This window comes from Balaenoptera musculus, chromosome 5, assembly GCF_009873245.2.
Source record: "Balaenoptera musculus isolate JJ_BM4_2016_0621 chromosome 5, mBalMus1.pri.v3, whole genome shotgun sequence".
Lineage (NCBI taxonomy): Eukaryota > Metazoa > Chordata > Mammalia > Artiodactyla > Balaenopteridae > Balaenoptera > Balaenoptera musculus.
In genome coordinates, this window is record NC_045789.1 from 2,929,336 (window position 1) to 2,947,963 (window position 18,628).

At 46.3% G+C, this 18,628-nt stretch overlaps 1 protein-coding gene across 4 annotated transcripts in view; it reads right to left on the minus strand.

Annotated features, from left to right (window-relative positions):
* PPID (peptidylprolyl isomerase D) overlaps positions 1 to 18,628 on the minus strand; it is a 29,865-nt gene that overhangs the window by 7,482 nt on the left and 3,755 nt on the right. Inside the window, exons 1-8 of one of the 4 annotated variants that reach the window (XM_036853289.1) lie at positions 13,035 to 13,269; positions 11,227 to 11,367; positions 8,527 to 8,633; positions 6,060 to 6,248; positions 5,070 to 5,192; positions 4,799 to 4,905; positions 3,005 to 3,146; positions 1,244 to 1,330 (exon numbers count right to left, since the gene is read on the minus strand). In XM_036853289.1, coding sequence (XP_036709184.1) covers positions 1,244 to 1,330; positions 3,005 to 3,146; positions 4,799 to 4,905; positions 5,070 to 5,192; positions 6,060 to 6,248; positions 8,527 to 8,633; positions 11,227 to 11,367; positions 13,035 to 13,119 — 981 coding nt within the window. In that variant the 5' untranslated portion in view covers positions 13,120 to 13,269. Of the gene's footprint in view, positions 1 to 1,243; positions 1,331 to 3,004; positions 3,147 to 4,798; positions 4,906 to 5,069; positions 5,193 to 6,059; positions 6,249 to 8,526; positions 8,634 to 11,226; positions 11,368 to 13,034; positions 13,270 to 18,628 lie in introns of those variants that run through there. The other 3 variants (XM_036853288.1, XM_036853291.1, XM_036853290.1) reach the window with 3 other exon arrangements.

An 18,628-nucleotide genomic window follows, 5' to 3' on the forward strand; every position in this document is an offset into this window, starting at 1 on the left:
CCTAGAGAAATGGAAATAAAAGCAAAAATAAACAAATGGGACCTAAGGAAACTTAAAAGCTTTTGCACAGCAAAGGAAACCATAAACAAGGCCAAAAGACAAACCTCAGAATGGGAGAAAAATATTTGCAAATGAAGCAACTGACAAAGGATTAATCTCCAGAATTTACAAGCAGCTCATGCAGCTCAATATTAAAAAAAACAAACAATGCAATCCAAAAATGGGCAGAAGACCTAAATAGACATTTCTCCAAAGAAGGTATACAGATTTGCAACAGGCACATGAAAGAATGCTCAACATCATTAATCGTTAGAGAAATGCAAATCAAAACTACAATGAGGTACCGCCTCACACCGGTCAGAATGGCCATCATCAAAAAATCTAGAAACAATAAATGCTGGAGAGGGTGTGGAGAAAAGGGAAGCCTCTTGCACTGTTGGTGGGAATGTAAATGGATACAGCCACTATGGAGAACAGTAGGGAGGTTCCTTAAAAAACTAAAAATAGAACTACCATATGACCCAGCAATCCCACTACTGGGCATATTCCCTGAGAAAACCACAATTCAAAATGAGTCATGTACCAGAATGTTCATTGCAGCTCTATTTACAATAGCCAGGACATGGAAGCAACCTAAGTGTCCATCAACAGAGGAATGGATAAAGAAGATGTGGCACATATATACAATGGAATATTACTCAGCCATAAAAAGGAACGAAACTGAGTTGTCTGTAGTGAGGTGGATGGACCTAGAGACTGCCATACAGAGTGAAGTAAGTCAGAAAGAGAAAAACAAACACCGTATGCTAACACATATATATGGAATCTAAGGAAAAAAAAAAAAAAGGCCATGAAGAACCTAGTGGCAAGACGGGAATAAAGACACAGACCTACTAGAGAATGGACTTGAGGATATGGGGAGGGGGAGGGGTGAGATGTGACAGGGTGAGAGAGTGTCATGGACATATATACACTACCAAATGTAAAATAGATAGCTAGTGGGAAGCAGCCGCACAGCACAGGGAGATCAGCTCGGTGCTTTGTGACCACCTAGAGGGGTGGGATAGGGAGGGTGGGAGGGAGGGAGATGCAAGAGGGAAGAGATACGGGGACATATGTATATGTGTAACTGATTCACTTTGTTGTAAAGCAGAAACTAACACACGATTGTAAAGCAATTATACTCCAATAAAGATGTTAAAAAATAAAATAAAATAAAGTAAAATTTAAAACAAAACTTTACCAATGCTTGGTCGTATTCTTTTAGTCCTTGCCATCCTTGGGCTCTACGGTACAGTGCTTTGGTATTTGCCGGATCTATTTCAAGGGCCTACAGAAAGTTATACAATTAATATTTTTATCTAAATACCGAGTACTAAGTATACATATGCTGGATTTCCATTTACTGCACGTCAGCTCCAAACCGACCGTTCACTGTTCTGTGTTAAGGGCGCTGGGCCCCGAGAGCCTCCGGTCACACGCTGCTTTGTCAGCAGAGGGCGCCCAGTGCCCACGGGCGAGGGACCCACTTCCCTTCCAGGTCCCCGCGAGCTCCCCCAGGCTGCGGGGCACGCAGTGAGGCACAGCCCCCATCCCCGACGCGCCTGGGTCTCGGCCCAGGGCCTCCACGCAGCCCAGAGGGAGCATCTGCTGCTGCATCACACACGTCTCTGCACATACACATACACGTACACACCTGCAGTGCCAGGTTCTTCAGCGTTCCCTCTCCTAGCCAGCCCCTCGCTACTCCAGTCCGCCCCTTACGTGTATCTGACAGTAACCTTTCTCTGTCGGAATTACTGTGCGGTGGCTATCTCCCGATTGGGCCCTAGCTGATAAGAGAAAAGCATTCTGAATAAAAATCTGTATACACTCATTTCGTTGACATCTAGGGGTTTTTCAGGAGCGTGAGTAACTTTTAATAGGTTTCTCCTCTGAAACATTTTAAAAAGAGTGTATTTAGTAACATCTTTTAAAGGTCAGTATTGAGATTTTGCTGAAAAGGGTATATGCTACCTGCCTCACAAAGGTCAAAAAGCGATCCAGTGAAGAAGGATCTCGTCCTCTGTCGCACGCTCCCTCCTAATAAATACATTCTCATTTCCTTATTCCACCTACCCCACTAAATTAGGATCTCACTTTATTTCCACTTGCTCGGGCATAGCTGATCTTTGTGACCTAGATTAATGTGCAATATACATAAAAATTACTAGAGGCGGTCTTTCTAAAATATATGTTTTAGTTTGGAAAACTGTTCAAACACACTGTGCAAGAAGGAGGCAGTCATAACTGCTCTATTTAAGGAAGGCACGCTGCCACCTTGCCGGCTTTGTCGGTTAGCACTCCCGGACGTCCCCGTGAAGGCAGGGGACCTTCCTGTGTGTCCCAACAGCACGCACTGTCCCTGTACAAGTCCTGACGACCCTACGTTGAAACTGACTCCTTCTCCTGCCAAAAAAGTTCCTCGAGGGGAGGGTCTTTCAATTAAAACACCGAAGTGTCTGTTAGCTGCTTAACCTGCTCCCCACACCGCGCTAGACGCTTTACGTGCATTACACACGGTCTTCACGACAATCCCAGGAGGAAGGCAGTATTTCCATCTGGCGTATAAGGAAATTCAGGCTCTACAAGTAGGAACTTGCTCAAGATCGCAAAGCGACGACGCTCTGCTAACAACCTCGCCGGCCGCAGTCGCAGTCATTCCTGGCGCTGTCTTCCTATACCCGGCACATAGCAGGCGCTCAACAGTTACGTGAGTAAATGAGCTGAGGAAGAAAGTGTCTTCAGAGAAATTAAGTGATATAGTGTTATAAGCTAAATGAATGGTTTGAGAGGAAGAACTGAGGTCCAAAATACTTAGAGATCAAGTGACTTAGATTATGTTTCACTGGGTCTCACTAGGTCCTCCGCAATAAGATAACAGTAGTGTCACATAAAACTGCTTTTGTTCGAAGTAGTAAGTCATCATCCAACTCTTTCAAAAAGGTAACATCAACAGACTTACCTCCAAACAGCTGTCGACTGCTCCCTGCCAATCGGACAGCTTCAGTTTGCAGGCGCCGATATTCAGCAGGCAGCTCAAAGCGACGGGCTGCAGCTTTGCTCCGCCTGCGTTCTCAGTAGCAGCTTTCGAGCCTTCCACATACCTGGAGAACACATCGGTGCAAGCAGCAAGCAGCCCCATTAAGACTTAACTCTGCTCTCCTCCACTCGGTCAAAACGTGCTGTGTCAGTTCTGATATAAAAGATCACATGCTAATATTAACGTTCTTAATGACCACAATCTTTTTATTAAATGCTTTCCTTTAGAAGATTTTTTTTCACTTGTTCCAACTTCTTTCCCAAAATGTTCAAAGAAGCCAACTTAAGAACAATCCCCAAACCTAGAGGTTATACAGTAGGAACACTTCTATTTGTAAAGCTCAGGTTTCCATCGCCCACTTTGCAGTGTAATTAGGTTTGGAACCAAGGCTGTCATTGTGGGACAGGGCCTGGAATGGGGACAGGTGAAGAGCCCTGTGGTGGTGCTTCTGACTTGTAGTTTACTGTAGTTCCGAGCTGTTTACTGAAAAGGGCCTGGCCCCCAGAAATTGGTTTCTGGAGTCTGTCCCCCACTGAAAAGAATCAGGGCTCCTTGGAGAAACTCAGATCTGGACACAAGGTTACATATAAGATGGGTCTGGACCATCTTGTGGCAGAAAGCAAGAGCTGACAGACTAACAGAACAGTCAAAGGGATACAGGAAAGGGGCTCCCACCGGACAATCGGGAAGGCTTCAAGCATCAGAAAGAACGACGGTAATAGTATAATTCGTTGAATTGATCAAATACTACAGTAATACTTTAAAAAAAGGAGGGGTGGGGGGGGACAGAAGAATGCCAGCTCGAAACTGCAGAATGACTGAGAAAATCGCAGTTCTGCAAGCGTCAGTGTAATAACTGATTCAGGCAAAGGGCTTCAATGATGCTGAAACCACTGGATGAAAGGCTAGGAATGCGATGTTCACACAATCTCACAGTTATCACCTCACAGAGGACTTACTATTTACAAAGGGGAAAGGTACTTTCATAACAGAGACGTGGCTAACGCCACTTTAACCACGTGCCAAAACTCAAAACGGGCGGAACTGCCATGTGCCTTCAGGACATGGTATCATAGGAAACATACACGTCACCTATTCAAGTCCTTGCTAAAATATGTAACCTCAAACTAATCTTGAGGAAGCAATAAAGACACACAGAAGGTATTCCGTAAGACAACGGGCTTCGACGCCACAAAATGCAAATGACTAAAAAACGTGGAGATTAAAGATTAGAGGAGGCTTAGAGACATAAAACCAAAGGATACAATGGATACTGGCGTAAAAACAAAACAAAAAAAAATTGAAACAACTGGGGACCTTTGAATATGGATGACATAATGATATGTGAGAGATGTTGTCATAGTCTTAAGGCTAAGTAGAAGAGTGTCCTGGCTTCTCAGGAAATGCTTGCTAAAATATTGAGGGGTAAAGTGTCATGGTATGTGCAACTTCCTTTCAAAATGATTCTGCAAAAACAAGTGTGGCAAAACTTAAAAACTGGTGAACACAGGTAAAGGTACATGGCTATCCATGTACTATTCTTTTCTGTGTTTTGAAATTTTTCAAAATAAGAATCTGGAAGCAACCAAAGAAATGCAACTATTTCAATACACCTGGTTACTCTGCAAGTAATATGCCAAAAATAGAAAAAACTCCTGAATTTCAGTTAATTCAATTTCAAGTTCTTACAGCAATTTATTAAAAATATTTTATTACCTTAAAACTTCTGTGTATTTTTTAATGGCCATCTCCCAGTTCTGGGATTTGAAAAAAGTATTTCCAATGTTTTTTAAGTCTTCCGTTATTAATAAAATTTTATCTACCTGTATAAAAGAAAGAACACGAATATGTTGGGTTTGAGTATGTAACGCAGTTTAGCGCTAAGTGCTATCATTAAGACAGACTGATACAAAAAGCTCAAAATTTTAGTGCTAAATATTTTTAGCAGTTTAAGTACTTACACTTTAACCCACGTGAAAGTACTCACATCCTTTACATCTATGTCTGCATCCTCGGGGAAGTCTGGATGACTGTCACCAGATCCATCCTTGGGGAATATTCCCCAGTCGTCCCCTCCCTTCAGCTCTCCGCACTCTGCAGTAACGCACAACTGTAAAAACAACCCTGAACTGTAGACGCGTCTACCACGTTAACGGCGACTTCACAAAGAGTCTGGGTTTACAAGCTCTCCAGCTGCAAGGCGCGGGCAACGCCGTCCAGGCCGCCGCCTCTAACACGACAGGCCGGCGTCGGGAGGCGCACCTCCCCGCACACTCCGGGGAGCGCAGCGGCGTCACTTCGCAGCAAACGCACTTGCTGCCGCTATCCAGAGCTCCGCGCACCCAGACTCAGCGGAAAGTGTCATCACGCCCCGCGGAACTCTCCTCACGTGGGGCACGTGCCTGCGACTCACTGACCACTGTTCCCTTCGCACACTGAGTGGCGGCCCCCCTCCTGCGGGTCTGAGCCCCCAGTTCCACTCACAGCCCTGCCCGTGAGGGTGGGTCTATGGTGGCCGCGTGGATTCACAGACGTTTAGAACACAAGCATCTGTGGAGTGACATAATCCAGTCTAAACCCTTAAATGATTCACGTAGGATGAGGAACGGGCCAAGGAAAGTTAAATAACAAGAGCAAGCCTAAAGCACAAGTTAAACGGCAGAGAGGAGACCAAGGTTTCCTGGTTTCCTGCTCTCTCTGTACTCGTGTACACACTGACTCAAAGCTCTGCAGGTCTAGGAGCGTTAAGTTACCAAAATCAGCAAGACCGATGCTGAAATCAAAACAACCTCCTTGTAACCTGCCCTCATCTCTCCCAGTGTAGAAAACAGCTCTGAAGAGAAAGTGGCAGGTCCAGCCTTCTTTAACAAGAGCCGTCCTCACGTCTTTCAGCTAACCATCACCTGAGCCTTTTACTTACGTTTCCTCAGACGGCAGCTAGGATAGTGAGGGTATTACCCTGTCACTTGGTACTCACTTTGGCAGGTTTTTCACCTTTCACCTCCACGTTCTCCAGAATCCTTGCCACACCCATTCCTTTAATCACCCGGCCAAACACCACGCGTTTGCCATCCAAGTGAGGGCTCGGAGCCATGGTGATGAAGAACTGAGAGCCGTTTGTATTGCGGCCTGCGTTCGCCATGCTCAGTAACCCCTCCTTGCCGTGCTGCAGGAGTAACCCATCGAAGAGAGCCGAGGTTAGGGTTGCTGTCTGAACCACTCTCTACCAGCCACTCACAAAGCGAGGGTGGACCACAGTACCACTCAGACCGCACGCTGCCGTGTAATCTCACTTCGTACCAACTGTGACCTTTAATTCACAAAACGTGGGATACTTAATCACTTTTTAGACTTTAAGAAAAGCTTATGAAACCGAATGAAGTAACAGAGACAATCGTGGGGGGCAGGGGTGGTACTTCTAAACCGGCCATATTGAGAAAATGCTTACGCTTCATCTTTAAGATGAAGATCTAGTAATTCGGCTTTGCCCTTTCTTATGACGGGGGCGCTTTTTTCTGAAAAGCATTCAACAGGGCTCCCGCTCTCAGGCCTACATTATGATTCTTCCTTTATGATTCTTTCTTTACACTAAGAACAGCGAGGGACATTCAGTTTAGGCTGGAAGTTCCGTTAGGGCCTTTCCTACTCTCCAAGGAAGCCAAATATTACGGCTTTCATCCGGGTGAAGCACTTCTTCAGAGAATGCCCAAAAGGAACTGCCGTGTACCTCCCGAAACCCAACTTCTGCCTTGGCCCAGCCTGTTCAAAGGCTCTGTGGTCCCACCGTCTTCCTCCTTCCACCTGACCCTGAGGCTTCCTAAACGCACTCCTTGTTGGGCCGCACGTGAACGCTCACGCTAGTCCTCCCGCCTAAGGCGCCTTTACCCCTCAACCTGTATCTAGCCCTGCCTTCCAGGCCACCAAGCGTGTAGAAGGCAAGAAGAACCAGATGCCCTTGCAAAAGGCCCCCTTGCTTTTTCTCCACGTGTCCACCACATAATCTTAGTGTTCAGCCTTCTGGTAGCTTCCCTTTCTCCCTTCCAAAAGTTTGGTGCTTTTCCCACGATATTCAATATTATTAACCTTATTTCCTCAGCCTCCTCACGCCTTCGTCCTTCCTCACTCACATCCCTCCCTCAAACTGGCATCTGTATTCTAGTTCCTTCTAACCAAATCTCAGCCACCTTGCGAGGTCCAGTTTGCCCAGCTTAAGTACCCATTCCCCCTCAGTGTCTTCCCTAATATATATCATACTTTTTTCCTACAGCATACACAAAGAGTCACAATCAACTTAGCATTTACTAGCGTATTATTATATTATTCTCCAGTTGTCCTATGTGTTTTAATCCTGTCTTTCTGGCAAAATTTTTAATTCCTTATCATGAAGGCGTTTCATTTTTCATAAACTCTGGCGCCAGTGACCAAGCTAAGCAATAAACTGTTTAAAAGACTGGTGACATTTTATTCTCAAATTATCCTAATTACCTTGTTCATATTCCTCATTTCCAAAAAAGTCACTTTACTTTTGTACTTACACGTCCATTCTTATAACTTGAACGATGCAACACACCCCGATGGGGACAACTTGGGACAAGGAAGCTAAGAGGGCAGAGGCACCCTGATGTCCTTTAGGGGCCTGGACGTTCACCAGATCTGCTAGTCTGCAAATCCCCCGACACCCCAGCCATCAGCGATGCTTTCGCTGCGCTTCAGATTTAAGCATGAACATGCACAAGTTACCACCCCTCTGACGAGCACATTTCTCCTGGAAGCAGTTTTGCCATACGGTGGCCACCCTTAAATACACATTGGCTTTACTGAAGTATATAAACCTGGATCACAATGAAATAGCTGTTGCATTCTTGCCAATAAAATCACTACTGGATGAAATTTTTTCGTATTAAAGATGTATATTTATGGGGTTTCCCTGGTGGCGCAGTGGTTAAGAATCCGCCTGCCAATGCAGGGGACATGGGTTCAAGCCCTGGTCCGGGAAGATCCCACATGCCGCGGAGCAACTAAGCCTGTGCGCCACAACTACTGAGCCTGCGCTCTAGAGCCCGTGAGCCACAACTACTGAGCCCACGAGCCACAACTACTGAGCCCACGAGCCACAACTACTGAAGCCCGCGTGCCTAGAGCCCATGCTCCGCAACAAGAGAAGCCACCGCAATGAGAAGCCGGCGCACCGCAACGAAGAGCAGCCCCCGCTTGCCGCAACTAGAGAAAGCCCACATGCAGCAACAAAGACCCAACGCAGCCAAAAATAAATAAATTAAATAAATTTATTAACCAAAAAAGAGATGTATATTTACAAATATGATACCTTTCACAAGTAAAGGAGATCTGAGCACATCTGAGGCATTTATCCTAATTCAACAAGTATCCCAGACACATAACAACCTTTATTATCAGCAACAAACACGCATTTTTGTCTACTTTACCTTATAATGGAAATTTTCATCTTCAAATTTTCCACCATAAATACTTTCTCCACCTGTCCCATTCTGATTTGAGAAGTCTCCACCCTGAATCATAAATCTCTTAATAACTACAAAAAAGGAAAATCACCATTAGAAGCCACGGACGACTGCAGCAATGCTGACTAACGGACAAGCCGTAATAAGGACAACTGCTCTCCTGCCTTTCCCCACCCCCGTTCGCAACTCCAGACTCTTAAAAGGCTTTTCACACTCTGAGTCCCAGCTACTCCTTCTCCCTCATGGCCCACTAACACTCAAAGAATCAGTTCATATGGCACCTCCCCTATAAAACTGTCAGACCCCAAAACTGGAACTCCTTATTCTTCTCCAACAGCATCTTGATTCTGCCTCCCTTTTATCGTATGTATCATAATGATCTGTCTCTCCCAGCAAACAATTAAGTACAGCAACTCCTTTTTTCCTCCTTGGTAACCACGTGCATGGCTGGGCACATAATGGTTACTCAAAAACGCTACTGAATAAACCAAGTATTCCCAAGAGGTTTGTTACACTGTAATCCAAGTACTTCAGCAAATATTATCACTTAGTAGCAAGGGTCCCCAGGAACACTGCCGCACGCTCAGAGATTTCCCAGGACTCACGGAACTCAGTATCTGTCTGTATTACACGGATGTAGTAAGTAAGAAGACACAGCTGGATGATAAAGAGAGAAGATACAGGCAGAGCCTGGAGGAATCCAGGTGTTCTCTTATGCTCCCTCGCTCCCACGAACGGTCACAGGGCACATTCCTCCTCCCCCCCCCAGCAAAGAAAGGCAGCAACATGTGCACAGTGTTTCTCCCCAGGAGAGCCCTGTAGAGACTCAGCACCCAAGGTCTCTGCTGGGGCTGACCCTGCAGGCACCGTCTGCCCAGCAGGAAGCAAAATTCCAGACTCCCACAGGAGAGCAGTGTCCAGCGTAAATCAGACCGCACAAGGCGACGAGGCAGAGCAAGTCACCTTCAGGGTTCAGAGCGTGCTTCAGGCGCCACGCCCCCTGACTCCAGGCAATGGCCACCCCGCAAGCAGACTCTTCTAAGGCCAGCAGCCCCAGGCCTGCTAAGTTACCTCTTTTCTACACACCCTTTATTAGCATACGGGCACTCCTCCATTTATTGCGCTTTGCAGATACTGTGTTTTTTTTTTTTTCTTTACAACTTGCAAGGCTTGTGGCAATCCTGCATAGAGCAAGTCTATCAGTGCCATTTTTTTCAAAAGCATTTGCTCATTTCATGTCTCTGTGTCACATTTTGATAATTCTTGCAATATTTCAAACTTTCATTATTATTTGTTATGGTGATCTGTGATGAGTAATCTTTGATGTTACTACTATAATTGGGCATTTTTTAGCAAAGAGTATTTTTAGATTAAGGTACATACTTTTTTTCCAGACATAATGCTATTACACACAACAGACTACAGTATAAACATAACTTTTATATGCACTGGGAAACAAAAAATTTGTGTGACTTGCTTTACTGCAATATTCGCTTTATTGCGGTGGCCTGGAACTGAACCTGCAATATCTCCATGGTATGCTTATATTTTGGTATTTTATTAAACGTGAAAGTAAATCAACAGTTTAAGTATTTTAAAATCACTGTTTTTTCTTAATCAAGTTTTAGAAAAATTTCAATACTCAATTATAGTTTAACTCATTTGTTTCTTCATTAAACAAATATTTACTGCGGGCCTACTCAACAACTATACTGGATGCTAAGGACAAAATGGTGAGAAGATTCGGTTTCTGAACTCATGGAGCCTACGGTCTACTGGGGGAGCCATCAGATAATCGCTGAACAAAGGTATGACTACACGGTGTGAAAAGTCACCTCTTCATCGCACATCACACCAGGTGTCCAAGACACGGAATCTTTAGGTTGGCTGCAGTCTTCCCAAGCAATCCTGCCCAAGAAGTAGGCATAACTTTGCCACCAGGCAGTCAAGCTACCCAAGCTCTGTCTGTTTACCACGGCCACACCCTGGTGAAGCTCGGGTAGTCCATTTCTGTAGAAATAAACCTTAGTACCCGCCCATAATTAATTCCACCTTCCACAGCCCAACCTTTATGACACTGAGCTATCATCTCAGATGTCAAAGCATCCTTTTGGAAACTAACAGTAATTTTTTTTTTTTTTTTTTGCGTCACACAGTTTGGAGGATTTTTTTTAATTGAGGTAAAATTTACATAGCATAAAATTAACCACTAACCATTTTAAAGTGTACAATTCAGTGACATTTAGTACATTCACAGTATTGGTAATTATCACCTCTGTCTAGTTTCAAGTTCTTTTCATCACCCCAAAACGAAACCTTGTACAAATTAAAAGCAGTCACTCCCCATCCCTCTACCCCTAGCCCCTGGCAACCACCAATCTGCTTTCTGTCTCTATGGATTTATCTATTCTGGATATTTCATATAAATGAAGTTATACAATAAGGGACCTTTTGTGTCTTGCTTTTATCACTTAGCATAATATTTTCGAGGTTTGTACCCATGGTACCATGTATCAGTACTTCATTACTTTTTATGGCTGAATAATAATCTATTATATGTAATTGTTAACTCTCACCCTCTACTTAGTGTTTTCTTCCCTAACTCCTAAAGAACAGGATTCAATCACCTATAAGGAGAACCAGATTCAGAAAACGCATACGTACTTCGATGGAAAGGACATCCTTTGAAATGTAGAGGTTTCCCAGTGGTGGGTCCAATGCCTTTTTCTCCTGTACACAACGCACGAAAATTTTCTGCAGTTTTGGGTACAATATCTGCAAACAATTCCAAGACAATTCGACCCACTGAAAGGAAAAATGAAACTGTGTCAGTATGCAAAACAACCAGCTTAATAAGCAAATGGTAAAGGGAGAGTTGGTAAAATTATGGTGACTGAAATACCAAGTCCTCTTTTTTGGTCATTTTTCTAATATTCAAATTCAGTCTACCTCATGTTAAGTATCATGTATCTAGATGAATTTGAAACAATTATTTTACTACATCTTACAAAGGATCATCAACACAGCAGCCAGAAGAGTAGCACCATTTAAGGACACCATGAACTAGGAATGGTTTTCATTTGATTAATTTCTCTGACATGTGCTCATAACTTCCCATCACCAAGTAACCAACAGGAGAAGATGAAACATCCTGAGGGGTCACCTTGGCCATGCTGCAGGTACAGCTGTAGTCTCTGTGCTCTGTGGAACCTGCCCAGTGCTGCCTCTGAAGCAAAATCTGAAAAGTTCACATTCTAGACAATTCCTAAGGCAGGTAAAAGATAAACCTGGCACTAAATTTCAAAACAAAATGAATGTACTGATACATATAAGTCTGTGTGTGTGTGTGTGTGTGTGTGTGTGTGTGTGTGCGCGCGCGCGCACGCGCGGTCACTGGAAGAGGATCACCTCCGCACCAGTAAGCAAAGGACGTTGCAGCCCTCTCATTACAGCCGCCTGGACGGCGAGCCCTGCGGGAGCTCAGCACAAAGACCAACGGGCCGCCCAGTGCCAAGCCCACCGAGCCCTCAGCGGCTGCAGCCAGCCCAAAGGTGCCCCCTGAGGAGACTCAGGGTCAGAAAGCACAGGACGCTGGCCCCCGGCAGCCGAGGTGCACGTCCAAGGAAGGGTTTCAGTGAGCCCGGACTTTTGCATCTCGCCATACACAGAAAAGCGCGACGTCCCTTAACTTGACATGTCTGGTTTCCTGTGTTAACGGTCACCTTTTGATGTTCCCACGACCCGGTTTTTGTTGCAAGAACTCCTATATATCCCGGCTCCTCCCTTAGCCCTTCACAGCAGTCCTCAGAGCTGTCTGCCAGGCTGCACCCCGGGCTTAACGTCCTCCGTTTTGCCCACCAAATAAAACAAAAATCCGGAACTTTTATACGGTGCTTTTTTTTTTTTTTCCAGCCAATAGTGTGTATCCATAACCGTCCCCCCGGTCCCTGAATGCGGAGGTCTCCTTTGCTCACACATTCAAACACACCGCGAGCAACTCAGCTACAAAGCAATGCGCTGATTCACCAGGTCTCAGGCGCCTCCGAGCTGCCACCGTAGCCTAGGCAACCACACCGCCACACGCACCTCACTTTGCCCAACGCCGACACAGAGGCGATGGCCACCGAGCTGAACGGACCTCTAAGTTAAGAATCCGTAGCAAGGAGGAAAAAACGCAAAAATCGCTTTAATTTACAGATATCGCGATAACTGCTGATACACGTCTCGTGGCAAGAGACACAGGGAGACGGGAGCCCCCGAGACGCATAACCGGGGTTTTCTGAATGTCCCCCAAACATAAAAGCAGGTGGTGGGGAAGGGCGGCCAAGTCGGGCGAGACAGACCCAAAGGCCGCCACCACCCCCGGACAGAAACTTCCAGAAACTTCCGCACGCCCCACGGCACCGGTACAAGGTCGCGGGCCCGCCCCAGCCTCTGGGACCCCGACCCCCGGAGCCCCGCCTCCTCCTCACCTCGCTCCCCTCCGACGTCCACGTCCAAGAAGACTCGGGGGTTACTGGGGTTGGACGGCTTAGCCTGGGGGGACGGGTGCGACATTGTGGCCCGCAGACGCGTTCGCGAGCGCCTCGGAACACCCCGTGGCCGCCGCGCAGCCCGAACCCCAAAGCCGCTGCGTCTGCGAAGAACCGCGGCGCTGGCGAGCCGCTTCCGACAGGGGCCCGGAGGTCTCGGCCCGACTTCCGGCGTCTCCGCCCGACTTCCGGCATCACCGCCCGACTTCCGGCGTCTCCGCCCGACTTCCGGCGTCTCCGCCCGACTTCCGGCGTCTCCGCCCAACTTCCGGCGTCTCCGCCCAACTTCCGGCGTCGCCTCCCGACCTCCGGCGGCGTCTGCCTGCGCTCACGGCCGTGCTCGCCTGGCCGTGCTTTCTCTGCCCCCGCTCCTCCCTCTTTTCTCGCTCACTGAAGCCGCAGCCCCAGTTGCTTCTGTCCCTGTCGCTCGAGCTTCATGGCTCTTCCTGCCGTCGTGGCGTGGGGGGAGAGCGTGTCGGACGGCCACGCCCCTTCCAGCCTCCGGGCCCCGCTCACTGGCGAGGGGCCGCTTCTGTGAAGCTCCGTCTGTCTGGGAAACGGGGCAGGAAATGCCCAAGTCCGGGGGTCTGGGGCAGCCTGGCGGCGGCGCGTCCCTGCTCCCCGGGCCGGGCCGGGGCGGCCGTGTTGTGCTTCGATCCTCGCCCGGCCGTGGGAGTGAGGCGGGGGCCGGGCGGAGGGTTCCCGGCGCCGCGGCCTTGCTGTCGCCCCCCGGGCAAGAATTGTCTTGTCTTTTTCTCTTTCTGTCCCCGACGCTTCTCCCGGTGTCTGGCCTTGAGAATGTTTATGAGAAAATGTTAGCAAGAGCGTTCGTCTCCACGTGCCTTTATGGACAACTCCAGAAGGGCCGCTCCATCAGCTTCTCGCGCTGACCCTTTCAAATTCCGGCGCCTTAAAATGACCGTAGGGGCCTCCCTGGGGGTCCAGTGGTCAAGAACCCGCCTTCCAGTGCAGGGGACGCGGGTGCCATCCCTGGTCGGGGAGCTAAGCTCCCACGTGCCGCCGGGCAAACGACCCAGCGCAGCCAAAAAAAGAAGAACAGTTACTGTAAAATGTTAATTTCTTATGAGTTGATGTCCTTCGGTTTCATGGTGTTTATCCGTTCTGTTTCCCTGAAGATCCGGAAGGGCTCAGCACATAACCTCTGGGCCCCTTGATAAATAAGAGTCGATATAAACTGTTCCCTAACCCAGTCTCATTTCCGGTTGTAAACTGGTAACTTGAACTTTGCCTCCAAATATCAAAGGATACATAAAAATTAAAATTTTTATTCTGATTTACTAGCTTAAAAGCACCTTTTAGCTTATTATTCCAAAAATTGTCACTTTTACGCCGTAACCTCATAACCATTCTTACCAAGATGAATATCCTGATTAACTAGGCAGCATAACTAAGCACTTCTACTTGGCTGTCAGACTTTGGGGGGTTCAAATTCAATCTCTAATAGATACTATCCTGTGACTTTGGACAAATTACGTAGCCTCTCTGCCTCAGTTTCCTCATCTAAATCTGGGTAATAATATGTATATTTTAAAGCTTTTATAGGATTAAGTGAATTATCTAGGTGCTTTAGTATCTGACCCACAGTAAGTACTCAATAAGTGTAAGCAATTACTAACCATAAATAGCCAATACTTTATTATAATAATTACTAATATCAGCATATTTAAAAATGAAGTTAAAACTGCAAAGGTGCTTTGAGGCTGCCTCTGCATTCTTAGAAAATAGAACGTGATTCTTCCTGTTATTACAGGTTTCTGGGTGTAAGAGACTAATCCAAATGTTACTCTCACTGTGTCTAGAGTTTTCACAGTAAAGTAACAGCTTTATATAAACTGTCATATTCCTCGAATCAACCCGAATAACAGAATCATACCTTTGAAAACCTCTCCAGAACTGATCTCTAGTGAGAAGATAAATCCTAGAAGACAACGTGTCAGTCTGCTTAGTTAAGACAGGGCTTCTGAGTTCCGAAGTCTTGCCCATGTGTAGCTAGAACAGAGCCAAGACTATGCACTATCTCTGAAGGCTAAGGACACAATTTCATCCCAAGTGAGGGAAGAATATTATTCCGAAGAGCCTATTACTGTTTCTGTCTGTTCCTCGTTAAGTGTGGCAGGATAATATTAACAGGTTGCCTCCTCCAACCACTATCCTCTCGCTGTTTTTGTGCATCACTCCACCCCAAACGAGCAGCGAGGCATTCTGTGCTTATTGCTTTAAGGGAAGATGTGACAGCAAAGAAAGCGTCCTTCCTGGCTTTGGTGTTGCAAAAGGCTTGGCTTTACAGGAACAAAAAAGACTCCTGGTAGAGCAAGAGATTTGGATAAAACATGTTTTGTAAGAGCCTGGCTTTCCACTCGCAGAGAAAACTAAAACAAACCCATCTCCTGTGCTGGGGACCAAGGAGGCTGTGAGTGGTACAGAGGGGAGAGAAGGAGGGGAGCAGTGGGGGCCGGTCTCCACTGTCCCCGAGATCGGGAGTCTGAACCAAGCTCCCCAGTCCCATCCCTGGGACACTGCAGACCTCCATAGTTGGGTTTGTGAGATCCGAGAGCAGGAGGAAGGTGTGCCCAGAGACCTGAACACAGCCCAGGAAGGCAGTGGGCCCAGAGAGAGAATATGGCCTCATGGGACTCATGGTGTGAGTAGGTAGATGGCAACTAGACGGACTCTCAAAGACCTCCTGTGCCCTAACTTGGAATGTGAGCAAAACGGTATCCCTGTATATCCAGGTGTGCCGTGGAAGAGGAAAGACACGCCCACACTTCAAGGGAGCTTGCAGAAGGGAACTCTGAGCCCAACAGAGGGTGGGGAAACTGATGACTGCGTTAAGATGCTGAGTTTCTCACTGGATGCCCATGTAGACAGATGGCACTGGAAACCAGAGGCTCCCAACCTAAACACTCGTCACCAAACTAGACATTCTCAAATTCAGATCCAACCGCGGGGGTGGTGGGAGATACCAGGAATTGGCAGAGATTATGGTATCACCAACCCTTTGGAAGAGGCAATTCAAAACTGAACTTAAGGTGAGTTATAGAAAAATAAACTTGTGTTTGTACCTTCACATGGGAATAGGCTGTGATAAGGACCCAGACCAGTTTGAAGTAACACCCAACCCCATTGTCAAAGGTAAGAAATCAGGAAGGACACCAGGGACTGGGGAGAAAGCTTCAGGATCTTAGATGTTAAGAGTCAGCCTCCGACAGCAAAATCGGAACTCGGGGAAAAGGTCCACATGCAACTCTCTAAGGAGACAGCATGAATCTGCTCCTAGAAGGAGCGCTGGTGTTGATGAGGTGGTAACGTGTCGGAGAAGGTCCTAAATGAGGACCCCTGCTCTGAACCACTCAGAGAAACGGCTGCTTCCAGTAAAAGGTCAATCATTAAACATTAGAGTGGAAAAGCAGCACACAGTCTCTGCCTGCTAGGTGTGAGACTCTAAGGATAATTGTAGGTCTTCTGAGTGGGAACGTTGAACCAACAGAAGACAGCAGATGCCACCAGGGGACAGCAGAGTCTCTGCCATGAGCAGAAATCATCCCACAGACAGAAATGGTGCCATGCGCTCTGGGCCTGAGGACCCCCATGTGACAAGATCCATCCTCCAGGAGCTGGAGGTGATGCGACAAAAAAGGGTATCGATGACCGGTGCACAGTGACACCAGGTAAGAGGGTTTATGTCTACTCCTTTCCTGAGGAGTAATAAGATTCATTCTAACTGGTTTCCATTGCAAAATGTGCATTTCTCTGATAGACCAAAACCAATGATACACTAATGTGAACCCAAAAAACCATTGTTGAAATTCTTAGTATTCCTTCTCTCCGAAGAAGAATGTTCACATTCATCTACAAGGACTTCCTCAAAATGGATTTCATAATTATCACAAACAGAAAAAATACTAACCAACACCCGCTGCTCATTGCTGTGTGCCAGCCTCTGTGCTGAGTGCTTTACATAATTAATGTTATTTAATCCTCAACATAACTCTGTGTCATAGGTGATCTTAACATCCTATTTTACTTACCAGGCAAATAAGTGCTAGCGAGGTCCCGAAAGTTGCCTTATGTGGCCTCCTAAGCCAATTCACTATGTACTAGAAAGAAGGCACCTGACACTCTATCTTTAAACCTATAAGATTTAAACACTGTGTAAGAAACTCCAAGATATTTAAAGGGACCCGAGCTCCTTGTGACATCAGCACTGGACTTGGTTTATCCTTCTATAACTTGGCTTTGACCTGGCATCTTAAAACAGTTTAGGCTTCTATACCTTTTGTAAGTCATTCTCTATCTATAGAATGTGAACCGAGGCAAATAAAACACTTTTCCATAGAAAAAGAAAACAATAATAAAATTTCCTCCTAATCACTTCGCACAGAGATTAGAGAGTTGGTGCCAGTCTTCTGGAATCTCCATGAATTTCCCTAATTCGGGGCAGAGATTGAAGGCGAAAGAAACTAATAGACATGCAAGTAACAAATCCTGGTGACTGACTGAAGGGTTACCCTAAGTAGAAGCGTCTGTATAGAGAAGGTCTGTTAGGCCCTTTTGATTGACAGAGACTTTTGTGATATGTTGAGGATTTAGGATTATCTCTAAAGAGTCAACGTAGGATTTTTAGCAGGGTTAACATTAAAAGATTTGCATTTTTAAAGATTACTCCGGTTCTAGAATGGAGAACAAAATCAAAGGAGCCATAACAGATGGAAGGAGGGCTGTGCACCACTTAGTAGTGGTGAGAGGTGACTCTACCTTGTGCAACGATGCTGATAGTAAAGATGGATAAAAATTGATAGATGAGAAAGCCAAATGGGGGGGAGGTGTGAAATCAACAGTTCCAAGCAATGGATTGGATATGGGATGTGACAGAGGACGGAGGAAGGACCGACCACACCTGGAGATGGGGAGGCTATTTGCGATTTATGGTGGGAAACTGGAAGAAGATAATATTTGAGCGGAATATCCTAAGTCTGGTCTTGGATACTTTGAGTTTGAGGTACCCTTGAGACATTCGAGTGGGGATGTTGAATAGTTAATTGGATATATCATGGGGGAGGTCTAAGATCAAGATGGAAATTTAGGGGTCATTAGTATACGGGTGACAATTTCATGGGGACAGGTGTGATTTCTGGGGGAACAAAGCAGAGGGTGAGTAGAGAAGAGGTCCAAGGGCAGAGCCTTGAGGAACCGCAACATTTAAAGGCCCAGGAGAGAAGGATATGTCTGAAATGGAGGCAGAGAAGAAAAGTCGGAAACACACCAAGGAAAGAATGTGGTGTCTGGGGGCTCCCTGGCAGTCCAGTGGTCAGCACTCCGCGCTCTCACTGCCAGGAGCCTGGGTTCAGTCCCTGGTCGGGGAACTAAGATCCCACAAGCTGTGCAGCGCAGCCAAAAAAAAAAAAAAAAAAAAAAAACAGAATGCGGTATCATGGAAAGAAAGAATGTTTCAAGGAGAAAGTGAAAAACAGGTTGACAGGTAAACGTGGGAGGTCAAGTAAAAAGAGGACTGA